The sequence below is a fragment of the Parasteatoda tepidariorum genome, chromosome 11, assembly GCF_982258835.1.
Source record: "Parasteatoda tepidariorum strain Cologne lab strain chromosome 11, Ptep-v5.0, whole genome shotgun sequence".
NCBI lineage: Eukaryota > Metazoa > Arthropoda > Arachnida > Araneae > Theridiidae > Parasteatoda > Parasteatoda tepidariorum.
In genome coordinates, this window is record NC_141765.1 from 27,768,110 (window position 1) to 27,781,954 (window position 13,845).

The 13,845-nt window shown below is 29.9% G+C and overlaps 1 protein-coding gene across 4 annotated transcripts in view; it reads right to left on the minus strand.

Moving 5' to 3' along the window:
* LOC107447328 (choline/ethanolamine transporter flvcr2a) overlaps positions 1-13,845 on the minus strand; it is a 126,759-nt gene that overhangs the window by 59,388 nt on the left and 53,526 nt on the right. Inside the window, exon 1 of one of the 4 annotated variants that reach the window (XM_043039069.3) lies at positions 8,943-9,479. The exons of 1 other annotated variant lie outside the window; for it this stretch is intronic. In XM_043039069.3, the coding sequence (XP_042895003.1) occupies positions 8,943-9,029 (87 nt within the window). In that variant the 5' untranslated portion in view covers positions 9,030-9,479. Of the gene's footprint in view, positions 1-4,462; positions 4,690-8,942; positions 9,480-13,845 lie in introns of those variants that run through there. 2 more of the 4 variants (XM_043039071.3, XM_043039072.3) reach the window with 2 other exon arrangements.

The following is a 13,845-nucleotide window of genomic DNA, read 5'->3' on the forward strand; positions in this document are numbered from 1 at the left end:
GCCCTTTTTAACTATTACGATGTACTTTTTTATGTGTAAAAAGGTTTTTTATGTTTTAAAGGTTATTTATAAAAAGTATGTAAAAAGCCTTTATAGTACATAAAAAGGAAAAATAAAACTGTTATTTACAGTTTTATTGTGAGATTTTTATGCAAATATAGTTTTTTTTAATATAAATCTAAATAATAGAGATTTATAAAAGGCTATAACAAACAAAAAAACAAAACAAAAAAAAGTTCGGTTTTATGTTAACATACAGTTTCAAAAATTCTGTAAAATAGGATTACAATGAATAATTTGAAAAATTTAATTATGTTATCAGTTATTCTCAAAAAATGATTTGGTTTTATTACGTTCATAAAGAAACCCTTTGTTCATAAACATATGTTAAAGTAACTAACAACAATATCTAACAGACAAATCCTGTAAATATGGAAGATTTCCTGCAGCTGCAAATTTCAAAATTTTAATATGATTTCAGTCGTACACTGTAAATAACCGGATCAAATTTTAGTAAAAAGACCACTCACAATACCGATACTTTCTACCGTAAAATCCCTTTTTACAGGATCACAAAATCTGATATACCGTAATTTTTACAGCAATAATTACCGTAAAATCACCAAATCAATTTAATTAAATAAATATTACTTTAGAAATTGCAGTATAATGTTCCTCGGCAAAAATGGATTTTACAGTAAAATAGATTTTATAGATTATGAACTTTTAATAAAACAAAAATACGCAATTTTTTGAAACATTCAATTGGTAATTAATTAAAATTGATTAAGGTGAACCAGAAATTGTAGTTTTCAAATAGAATTGAAAAATAAATTTAACCAAATTAATGGTTTTTATGCCATACAAGGTATCCCGATATAATTACCAAATTTTATCACATATTATAAAACCATATCTAAATGTTAATTTTATCAAAATCATTACCAAAGCGCTTCGGTCAAAATTACTGTGCTTTTTTACCGAGAGTGTTCTAATAGAGCCAGAAGCAGGGTAAATTTTTCCATATTCTTGTACTTTTGACCATACTTTTTTTTCTACTCAGTGAACCATAAATATATTAAAGAGCATCCTACGTACTATGAACGCTTCATTAGCTTTACTCATATTGTATAGTTTTTACTTAAATTTTACATATACGCCATTTAAAGTTGAATCTACACTTATTTGCTATATTTTTCTCATTAGTATTAGTATCGGTACATTAGTTTAGGAAAAGTATTCTTGAAACAACATATTATTGACAAATCATATGATATGATAATATACTATTGACAAATTATTAGTAAATATCGATATGTTTTGTAAACATTTAATGTTCTTACACATGAACTGAATTCTATAAAATGTTTGAAAAAAATTATTTGGGAAATGAATTTGAGAATTTTTCCAGTTGTGAATCAAGTATTTTTAAAATTTTATTTTAATCTGTCGGCTTCAGAATCATGAATCAAAAATCAATCAAAATGTAGATTTGGCAAAGTTAGATCAGATATCTTGGTAATCAGGTACCTTGATATTCATACACTAATTTCTGGGGTTTTGAAATTTTTTTATGAAAACGTGCATTAAAATTTGTTTATTTAATGAGTCGAAGTTCTTCGTATCGTAATAGTAACCTCTAATCATTTTTTAGGCGCAGCGCGTGTAGAGCACAGCGTTATCATCTATAAAACTGAAAACAAAACTTGATAGAAGAAATATGCTACAAGTTTGTAAACAGATCTGATTGAGAACGTCTTCAAGAAACGCAGCTGTATAGCATTTGTTTAGTCTAGTTTTTTTTCTTTACATTTTATTTTAATCTGTTCGCAGCAAAATCATGAATCAAAAATCAATCGAAATGTAGATTTTGCAAAGCTAGATATCAGATATCTTGGTAATCAGGTATCTTGATATTCATGCACTTTTTTCTTGTGTTTTGAATTTTTCATTAAGACATACATTTAAATTTTGTTTATTTAATGAGTCAAAGTTCTTTTAATCGAAATAGTAACCTTTAATTCTTGTTTTGGCGCAACACGTGTAGATCACCGCGTTATCATCTGTAAAACTGAAAACAAAACTTGATAGAGGAAATGTTGCACGTTTGTAAACAGACCTAACTGAGAACGTCTTCAAGAAACGCAGCTGTATAGCATTTGGTTAGAGTCTAGTTTTTTTTTCTTTTAATTTAGTCTAATCTGTCATCTGTAAAAATAAGAATAAAAAATAAATCGAAATATAGATTTTGTTAAGTTATACAAGATATCAGATATCTTGCTAAAATGTGGTGGAACAGATTTTTAGATAATTTTCTTCCAAAACATTTTGAGCTCAAAAAATTTTAGGCATTAATATTAAATTTCACTATTTTGAACTCTTATTTTATGGAAGAGTGAAAAAAAAGCAAATTATTTTGCTCATCAACCTTGTTTTTTTTATAATTTTTCTTCAGTAACTTTAAAAGTTGTAACTAGGGTTCTATGGATATTCCTATTCAAGGAATTTTTTTTAATTGCAACCTTGTAAAAATGCATCGTGATGCCATTTAATGATGCGAAAATAAACTTATATTCTAACTCTATCATTCAATCGAGAAATTAATGCGACTTCATATTGCAACAGACCGTTAAAATTACGAAAGGACAACAATGACTTTGACTGTACATTAATGAATGTGCATTGTGTTAAATAAAAAAATTGGAATTTTAAAATTTTTATCATTTTTAATATAAAATATTTTTTATTCTCATTGTTTGACTTAAAATTACTTTGCTTTGAAGTTAAAATTTGAAGGTTTTTGTCATAATTGCTACTTAACCTTCAAATAATTTCACTCCAAGCAATTATGTTTTTATTTTATAATATTTCTAATTAATATATTTACGAAACAAAATATTTCCTTAATTTCACAAATCGTAGAGCTAATTTCCACAAAAAAAAGCTTAAAGGCCTATCCATATCTAACTATTCACACCATTACAATCATGAAAAGCCACGCATTTTTAGATTGTCCCGATTTAAATATAGGGATTCTGAAAGGGAATCGATGGCAGGTTTTTTATTTACGTAATTAAACATCATCGAAAAGGTTAAATTTAAATGTCTTTATTTTTTTTTCAAGAACATGACGCTATACATGACGACTCCACGGAAATTTTGGCGTTTTCTTAAGGACTAAAATGTTTGAAAAATTTCTGGATAACATTTCATACATTTCGTTTATCATGAAGGAAAAAAAAATTAAGAAATTTGTAATCCTGAAATAATATTTGAGTAAAGTAAAATTAGTAAGGATATTCCCAAGATTGAGTATACAATATTTTCAAATGCTGCGTTAAAAGTATTTTGTATAAAGTACCGAATACACATGGCCTGATAAAAATTAAACACTATATTAGAAGTAAATACAGGGTGTTTAAAAAATACATGGGTTCGGACACTTATTATACGAACATTACTACTAGATTAAACAGAATATAATTTAGTAGCCAAATCTAAATACGATAGTGTAAAATTTTTATTGTAAAGATAAAGGTATGCAAATTTTAAAAAAAATGTAAAGTTGAAAAGAAGAAGTTGTAATTGAAGTCAAAAATTTAATAATTTTAAAAAATACTTTTTTTACTATAAATTCAAACTTAATAGAAAATGTTTTGAAAAAAAAAACGCTTAAAGAATATTTCAGAAGTGCTAAATATTTCTTAACTTCAAAAACATTTTATTCAGGACAATAAATATCTGAACTATTTGGTGTGTTTTGATTTAATGGGTCTTTATTAACAGAGATTAATGAGGCTACTGTTATTTTCCTGTTACTTTCTGACGTTATTTTCAACTACACCATTCAAAAAATATATTTTGATAAGATTCAGATATTATAAATCACGATTTTTCAGTAATAGGCATTATTCTGATTGTGGTATTTTGTCAAACATGGCAGTCATAAAGAAATGTATGAAATTCTACAATCTAAGCATACCATTAATATCAATTAAGAAATATTCCAAACGCATAAAGAAATCATAAGATTCGATAATTTTTTACGAACACAAATTTATTAAAAATCCAGAGAAATTTATCAAACAATACTGTTATTTTATTATGGTTTTAGTAAAAAGAATTTTAAATTTGCGAAAAAAATTTCTGGAAAAATTATTTTAAAAAAATAATCTTTTTCCACACTGTTAGAAATTTTGGAGCTTTTTAAAACATAATGTCGTTCAAATTTGCTGTAATTTTAGTATGGTGGTAAGAGATTAACAAACCGTAACCATATAAAGTTACCGAACATTTTAAACTTAATTACACGATATTCTTGTATAACTTGAACGGTTCAAATGACCATATTACGGTAGTAGATAATTTGTACCGTATTGTGGTTCAACGTCGAACCGATTTTTTAGAAAGTAACACTACTATAATTTTTACATTATTCAAGCTAACAAATTAAAAGACTTACCTGCATTTAATAATTCATGCAAACTTATGTCGAAAAGTGAAAATATTTGTCAAAATTAATAAATAACTTTCAAATAACAGTCTGCAAACCATTAAAATATTCTCCTTTAAATGTATTGTACTTTAAAATAAAAAATCCCGTATTCATAAGTTACCTTTCATAAAAACGAGACAAGCTGTTACCTCAAAGAAGGCCCCGATTAAATACTGGTTTCCCTTTTAAGTGACATCCTTTTCCGATAGGCAAGAGCGTTCTATCTTATCAGATCGAATAGTTTTTGATAGATTGCCAGCTACTTTCGACCATTTTGTAATTCCCCCTCCAAACTCTTTAGATTTCATGCTAAAGAGCTATCTTCAAAGCTATATAATTTTCGAGTTTATTAAGAATGTATTGTTTTAAGGTAGTCTGGCTGTTTTTCTAGCATTTATTACATAACTGATGAACAAAGGCCTATTGTGTTTTGAAACATTAACGTTTAGCGGGCAATTTTGCGAAGTAATAATTTTTTATGTTCCAGTGTTAAAATTTACCTGTTATGCAGATTTGCTAATAAAGAATAACTTTACGTTTAATTTAAAGATAAAAATGCTTTAAGGTAATGTAGAGAGATGTAACAAATTTTGGAATATAAACAAACTTGCCCCAATATCTTTAACACGTTGAATGCCACGCTAATTTTACATGGCTTGCCCGTCTGGCCAAACGGTAAATAACCACAAACTAAATTTGCAAATATTAGACAGATTTTGCTAATTTTTTAAAAGGCTTGGCATGACATATCTGAAAAAAAGTGGTGAATTATATAAGCCTGCGAATTGTTTAGAAATAATGGTGGATAAAAATCTTCTAAATTGAATTTATTAAATCAAGAATCACAATTAATGAACTACCACTTGAAAATATTTATTCGCTGTCTGGAGCAAGTTGGCATCTCTGTCTATGTAAACAAAACTATTTTTGTGTGTTCTATACTGCATTAATTTCTTCAAACCATTTTAGTAACAATAATAATGTAAAAAAATTAAAAATTTACTCGAATTATGTGTTTCTAATTATCTTGGCTTCGCTGCTCACCAATGACCCCCATGGCATTCAACGTGCTAAAGAAATTTCAATGATTAATAACTGTTTCTATTAGATATAAATAACTCCAAATAAGTGCAAATTTTAAAAATAAAATAAGTGCAAATTTTAAAAATAAAATAAGTGCAAATTTTAAAAATAAAATAAGTGCAAATTTTAAAAATAAAATAAGTGCAAATTTTAAAAATAAAATAAGTGCAAATTTTAAAAATAAAATAGGTGCAAATTTTGAAAATTATTGTTTGGAAGTGAGCCGTGATTGGTAAATTTTACCTTTTACGCAGAAAAAGGCACCGGCGTCTCATGCTGTATTTCATAACTGATAATTATTAAAATACTCAATATAATAGTTTTCACTTATTTTGATCTAAATTAATACAAATAATGAAAAAGTATGAAAAATATGTTTAATAGAAATTCTGCATTAAAGGGTTAATCAGTCGATATAAACAACCAATGTGCGGCTTTTTTATGTTAATTTCTGCAATTTTAAACCCAATTTAGAAATCAAATAACTCAGGATTAAGACTAACTAGTCATTTTGAGAGGAGATAGACTGCATTAGCGTCACATAGAATAACTAAACCCCTAAATGTCAAAATGAGGAAATTATTGTATGATTTGTTACCAAAAATTACTCATAAGGATAATGTCAGTTATCCTGGTTGGTGTAAACTGAAAATAATATAGAAATAAACTATCCAAAGCGGTACGGGTTTCAAACCTTTGTTTTTCCGTAGGAAGTACGCGACTAGCTGAAAAGGAAAATTTTCTCAAGTTGAAAATTAAGAAAAGATCTAAGAAAAACAAATAAGAATTAGTAATGAAAGATTTAAAAGAAAACCAATTAAAAAGAAATAGCAACAAAAATTTGAAAAAAAAGTAAGAAGAATTTAATAAAAATGAAGACAAATTGACCAGGAAAACCATAAAAAAAGACGCGTTCTGATACAACATCAATATCGCCAGATCATAAGATTTTATAGGGTCGGGGTAGCCTGGCTGGTAGGGTCGTGGGTTCGATTCCTGCAGGCCGAAGACTCCCCGTGTAGTAAATGGTGACTGATGTATGCTAAATCTGTCGAGTCTCAAAGTCCCATAAAAAATCAATACCTCTAAGGGTGCTGAATTGGAGATTGATCGTTCTCTGATTCAGGTCAAGATTACGATCTGTGGATGAATGGATGGATATATGAATCGATCCGCCCTATAAACGGGTGTGACGTATGGGTGTGGCAGAAGTCGAATTCTTGACCATAGATGGCGCCACTGGAAAACAAGAACAATCGCATCCACCTCTGCCTTAATGGCATACATCAACAGCAACATAAGATTTTATACAATACTGCAACTACATAATTGAGTTTCCAGGTTACAAAATACGAACGTCAAGCGTAATAGAGAGAGCCAGGAAAACATTTCCAAATATGTGTTCATATTGAAGTTAAGAACTGATCTAATTGGCTTGTTGCCTTGCATTTGCGCAAGGTAACATGCTGGACAGTTCAATCATTACTCATTAATTCTCTTAATTTTCAATTTTAATCATATGTATATACATAATCCGTACAATTATATAATTAGACAAAAATAACACATAAGACTATGTGTGATAAAAGAGATAGATTATGATAAGTGTAACTAAGCTATGGCGAGCCATAAATCACAGCTTGTTGCCTTAGGACTTTGTTTATAAATTTCTAAATGCTGATGGAAGCTATTGGATACCATTACATTCGCAGATAAGTGTCGAAAGCTGATTGTAAAAACCGGCCCTTTGCAAATGTTGCAGACATTTTGCAATACGTCGAGCTAACTAGAAAAATGTTCAATGTTTGTAAATCTGCCAAATATTCTTATTACATACCATAAATCTAATTAGAAAACATTCAAAGAATTACTTAGACTGAATTCGTTTTGGTTTATTGTAATAAAACTTTAAAGAAACTATTTGTAATAGGTATTCACTAATATAGGCTTATTGCAAACTGTCAGAAACAAATCAAGATGATTGAGTAATGAATGGTATATTTTATAATTTGTCTAAAAATAAAGTTTGTCTGTAAAATGTTTTAAAAATGTCTGATTGATTAGTGAAATCTGGAAACTTGTACAACTAGGTATATTGTTTGGAAAGTGCCGGATTATTTGCCGAAATTAAATTTTGAAATAAATACTTGAATAAATATGCTTGTGCATGTAACATATATAATGTTGCCCATTGATTAGGGTTTTAGATGTTTTAACATAGGCATCACATCTCGAATTTATAGTTTAAAATTTTCTTAAACTATCCAAAGGCGTCAAGTTGACCATAAGTATATTAAAGTGTCTAATACCAAAATTCTTCATGTAAAAAAAATTACCTATTTAATCATATATTTAATCTTATTTCAATATTCGTTGAAATCTATTTTGATATAAGATAATATTCGAATATTTTAAGAGATATAATTAAAATTTTTTACTTTCAAAATATATATATTTTTTATTCATTTCCTTTTTCATGCATTTCAAAGAATTAAAAATTTAATAAATATTATACTAATAGTATTATTATTCAATTATTATGTAATAATTGATTAATAATACTAACTAATCCTCAATTAAAAATTGAAGATTAGTTAGTATTATTAATCTGTAATATTCGATTGGTGGCTACACGTATATTTTTAATTTTATTTCTTACCAGTTGACATTTTCACAGTTTTCTTAACTGTAAATAGTTAACAGTAACAATAAAGGATCAGGTAGTATAATAAACAATAAAGGTAGCATAATAAACAATAAAGGATTAGGTAGTATAATGAACAATAAAGGATATGATAGTATAAAACCAATAATTTTGAATGAAATTGTTCTATTGTACATATTTTAAAGACACGAATCCATATTTAATGTAGTTTTAAGCTATAAGCTGTTAGTTACGTATTACAATTTATTGCTAATTTCTCAATACTTTTATATTTCTTAAATGAAACTTCTAAAAGATTCAAATATGGGCAGAAAAGTCTTGAACAGTTGTCAAGAAAGTACTTTTAAAAATCCATGGTTTAAATATATTTACTAAAATATTGTTATCAATCAGATTTAATATAAACAAAAACACTGGGCTTAAAATATTAGTGGAAGAATTAGTAAACATATCTCTTCTTGTCATATAATTTTAAACAAAACAAATAGTTACTATTATCATATTGACAGTCATCAAATAACATTTAATACTAAATTAATTAGTATTTTATTTGACATTTCAAATAACCTATTTTGAAAGCAAACGACGTTGATTCAGTTAGGCTTTTTAAAGTGAGATAATCTAATAGTTTCGAATTCGCGATCTGTAACAATAGTCTAAATGATAGAAATAAATAATTGATCAGGAAAAATCACTCACCTTTTTAACGCTTACATTCTTTGGATATTCGGCATCAAATTCTAAAAATTTCAGTTTTACATCATAGGAATTTACTGTTCGAAACATTTTCTTTAAAAGGAAGAAAAATACAATCCCCAAAAAATATAATTCTATTTCCTTGATACAGATATATTTTACGTGACCAAAATAGCGAACTGTTGAATCACAATATCATGCTCTATTGGAAATGGTGACGTAAAAATGTCTTTTTTATTGTTTTTCACTTCCAAGCATAGGTATGCTTTTTTCATAAAATAGAATCGCATGGAAATTCTGTTCGAGTGCAAAGCTATAAACACTGGTTTTAAAAAAATAACATTTAAATTAGTGATTGGATGATGTTTAGAAAGTAGGACCAATGTTGCTATACCGAACTTTTCAGCTTAAACCACAATTAGTAAATAACTTTTTTCAGCTGTTTACAAGTCGATTATTCGGAGCAGTTCCAATGACTCGGCTTTTTGGACAACACCAACTCTTATTTATTTCTTCACTTGCATGTCCCACGATTTCCAGTAGATCACTGAAGACAAGCATCACTGGTTGCGGTCAGTGAGCGGGTGGGTTATCACATTGATTAGCCTGTGGAGGGACCGAGAGTGCACGGTATCGGTCCTCATTAATATGTGATAGCATAAAGTGCTCGATTTCGCGTGTTGGTCATCGGGCTGCCAAAGCAGAGGAGCCATGTCTTCTGCAGAGAGTCAAAATTGTGATGGCATGTCTTCAATTCATCCTCCGGTATGTTTTCTAGACCGCCGCCAATAGCTCATTGCACATCTTTAGTGTGACGAAGATGAAGTAGAAAGAATTCACACACATAGAGGGGCTTGAGTGCTCAATATAAATAATGATCAATACAAAATAAAACAATAGAGAGAAAAGTGGAGGGGAGCAGTACAGAGATACATCAAGAGTCACCCCAGGATTCGAACCTGCTACCTATACCCACTCTTTATTTATTTATTCACTTAATGCTATTCTGCGTGTTCAATACAAAAAACGGTTTACAAATTCCTGTCAAATAGAAGAAACGATATCACAAATGATAGAAGGACAGCACACAGATACATCCAGTGTTACGTCGGTTTTCGAACCAATCACCTCAACGAGTCAAATTGTTTGACAAAAAAGTGATACCACATGGGCACAACCATTCCTGCTTTTTCTGTAGCGTAGGATAGCGGGTTCGAATACCGTCTGTCGTAATCCTGGACGTATCTTTGTGATTGTTCATTTCAAACTTGTGCTTTATCCTCTTCACAACTTGACAAGGGCATACAAGCCGCATCTGTAATGAACACGCAAGTCTGTATTTAAAGGTATAACAATAAATAAAATTTAATTTGATCGATTGAAGCATTGTACGCAATTCAAATGTAACTGATGGGGTTCTTTAGTGATTAAATTATTGATTTAATGAACGTTTACATCTTTGATTGGGACTTATACTTTCATCAAGCCGACCAGGTGGTCCAGTAGTTAGTCTGCCTGACTGCGGAGTCGATGGTTGCGGGTTCGATTCCCGCTCAGGGCATGGACGTTTCTTTCTCTCTCTCTCTGTGTTCTATGTCCTTTCTTCTGTGTGATTGTGTGAATGTGACCCGCCCTATAACGGGTTTGTGGTTGTGTGACGTGGGCGACGCTGCTCCACCACCGTGGCTTGACCATAGGTGCTCACTGGGTAACGAGAAGAGAGTAGCAATTCTGGCATTTCTGAGGCCAATGGGAAATAGAACCAAGTGCCCACCATTAACCAAAAAAAAAAACATTTCATCAGTACTAGAAAACTTGTTTAGTACCAGTTTTCTGCTGTTTGGAAAAATTGCTGAACAAACGTTTATAATTATCAAAATATTGTTATTACTTCGAATTAAAAGCATTGGAATCTAGCTTATAAGCATAAATGCTTCTTTATAATTATAGTTAAGTTCGATCGGTCAGACCACTCGGTCAGGGAGGCCCCTTAATAAACATTTAAATTTGAAAAATATTAACATCTAAGTATATGCTATTTTTCCTTGTAAACACTTTTGTCTGATAAATATTCGTTGTTCCTGGACTCCAAATAGTAGTTGTTGTTCATTTACGTCGCACAAGAGCTGCACAATGGGCTAATGGCGACGGTCTGGGAAACATCCCTGAGGATGATCCGAAGACATGCCATCACAATTTTGATCCTCTGCAGAGGGGATGGTACCCCACTTCGGCAGCCCAACGACCTGCAAGCGAAGTCGAGCACTTTACGATAGAACAGTTTAAAGGGCCAATACCGAACACCCCCGGTTCCTACGCAGTCTGATCCAAGTGGTCACCCACCCGCACACTGACCACAGCCAGTGATGCTTGACTACATTGATCTGCTGGGAACCGTTTCTTAACGATCAGTTCACTGCGGGACTGGACCCAAAAAAAATACGGATTGCTATAGCTGCCGGGCTGAAGAGAAACTAGTACAAAAACTATAGAAAACCATAGATTTTTGAAAATCATATTCGTTAACGAAAACAAGAAAATATCATACAAATATTTAGTATAGAATCAACTTCATATAGTTGAGCGGATGACAGGAGTATTAACCTTCCATCAAAAACTATAGAACGTAAAGGCAGTTGGATAAATTTTGAATATAATTCCGATTAGTCCCCATATTTAGTGGTCAATGAGCAGGAGGGTGGCCACTTTGATCAGACTGTGAAGGGACTGCGGGTGTGTGGTATCGGTCGTCGTTAAACTGCTCTCCATTAAGTGCTTAACTTCGTCTGCAGATCGTCGGGTTCCCAAAGAGGGAGATCTAATCCTTCTACAAACATAACAAAAATTGTGATGGCATGTCTTCGGACCATCATGAGGGATATTTCCAAGACCACCGTCGTCAATAGTCCTTTATGAAGCTCTAGCGCGAAAGAAATAAACTGCAACTATTATAACATTTTATCTTTCATATTTCATTCATTCCAAAATCCTACAATTTATTTTAAATTATTAGCCATTTTGAAATTAATGAATGGGATGTCGGAAAACGATATTTCTTTAAATTCCTGGTATGGAATACTTAAAGTTTTAACAGTATGAAAACAAAAATTTGACATTACTATAGTTTGTTCACCAGGAGTTGGCACTTGGCTCCACCTCCTCGGACGCAGAGTTCATTTCAGCGCGGGAGTAAGAAGACAAACATCTCCGCGCTTGAAATCGAGACAACCCATAATGCGGGCCAAACACAAACAGTGAATTCTTTTTCAGTCACTTACATCGCTTTTGCATCTGCTGTTATACCTATCGTTTCTCTATATAATTAAATATATTTTAAGTTTAAAAACTGCTGTTTTCCCAACAAAATGTCTCAAAAAGGACAAACTATTCACTCAAAAGAGAGAAATATCATCAAATTTATGAAATACCTAATGTTCAAAAAATGCACATAAAGTTTGAGAAATAAATATTTTTGCCATACGATTGCCAATTAGCAACCTTCTTCAGGATTGTTCACAACCTTCTCCAGCAACCTTCTTCAGCGAAATAGTATCGTCGCATACCACGTGATGAAGGCGGAGCCAAGTGCCAACTCCTGGAGAAAGAGCTGTAAATACTTCTTATCATTAATTTACGTAGTTTGGTCTTAAATTTCGAAATTTTTTCCAAAGATTGGATAAAAACAAATAGATTGGAGTCAAATTAAATACTTTTACAATCACTTACAGTTTGATGATTATATAACAATTAACATATCAGATTTTATAATGTCTATCTATAAAAAAAATAGAGTTTCTAATATTATCTTGAAATTCCTGCTCTAGATCTCAATAACTGTATGCATTTGCATTGTGTTTTAATTTTAAGAAAATAAGAGCGACTTGAATAAATTATTTAGCAGAGAATCATATTTTAAATATTTTAACACATTTAAGTTCGTTTTTAATTTAATGATTAGATAACTAAATAAAAAATTAGTTTTGTTCTTTGATTTTTATACTTATAATGACATATCCTTTAAATTAAGAGACTAAAGTTATTTTTAACCAAAAATGTTAAGCTTTATAGATTGAAAGACTTTGAAAGTTAATTGAACAAAAAGAAAATAAAAGTAAAAAAATAAAGGAAGTGTGTAAAATTATTATAATTTTTTTTAAATTTTTTTTTATTATTTTTTTTTTTTGCTGTTCTAAATTTTTTTTTTTCAATTAAAAAAATATTTTAGAAACTACTTTAAAAAATTCACTTTTTTAATTCTTTAAAGTTTCACCGTCATCTCATAGCATAAAAAAGGAATAAGTAAAACCGATAAACTAATCTGTCTTATTACTTAAATGAGTCGTTTCTCTTTCAATTTATATAATGACACAAGCCAATTTAGAGCTTTAAATTCAGTAAGTTCTGTGGGATCTCATTAAAATACGTCTATATCAAGATTGATGTTTATGAGATAGCATTTTAAAAGAACAGAAGAGTTTTCCCCATTTATTAAAATCATTATTATTTCCTTCTCATTTTAAATAATGGGTAAAATAAGCATAAAATATCTAATAAATAAAAGGAAATATCTTTACCTTAAATTATTCCTCACTACAATGAAACATTAATAATGCCACAGTCGCAATATTGCAGGATTAATCGTATGAATATTAAATAAGAAAGGCATTTCGAATAGATCTGACAGTTGTAAATTGGTATAATTCTTTTTAGTTTTATCTAAAAATTAGTTGCGAACTGAGTTAAAATATAAACTTGACTATCATTTTTAATTCAATTTTTAGGAAGCATAGGTTATTTTTGACCAACGGAAATTCGCCATCAATTGTCTTTTTCACATAACTTCTGCATATATTTAACACCTTATAAAATATCTGGTAAAGGAATGTGTGTATAACTTATAAGGTGG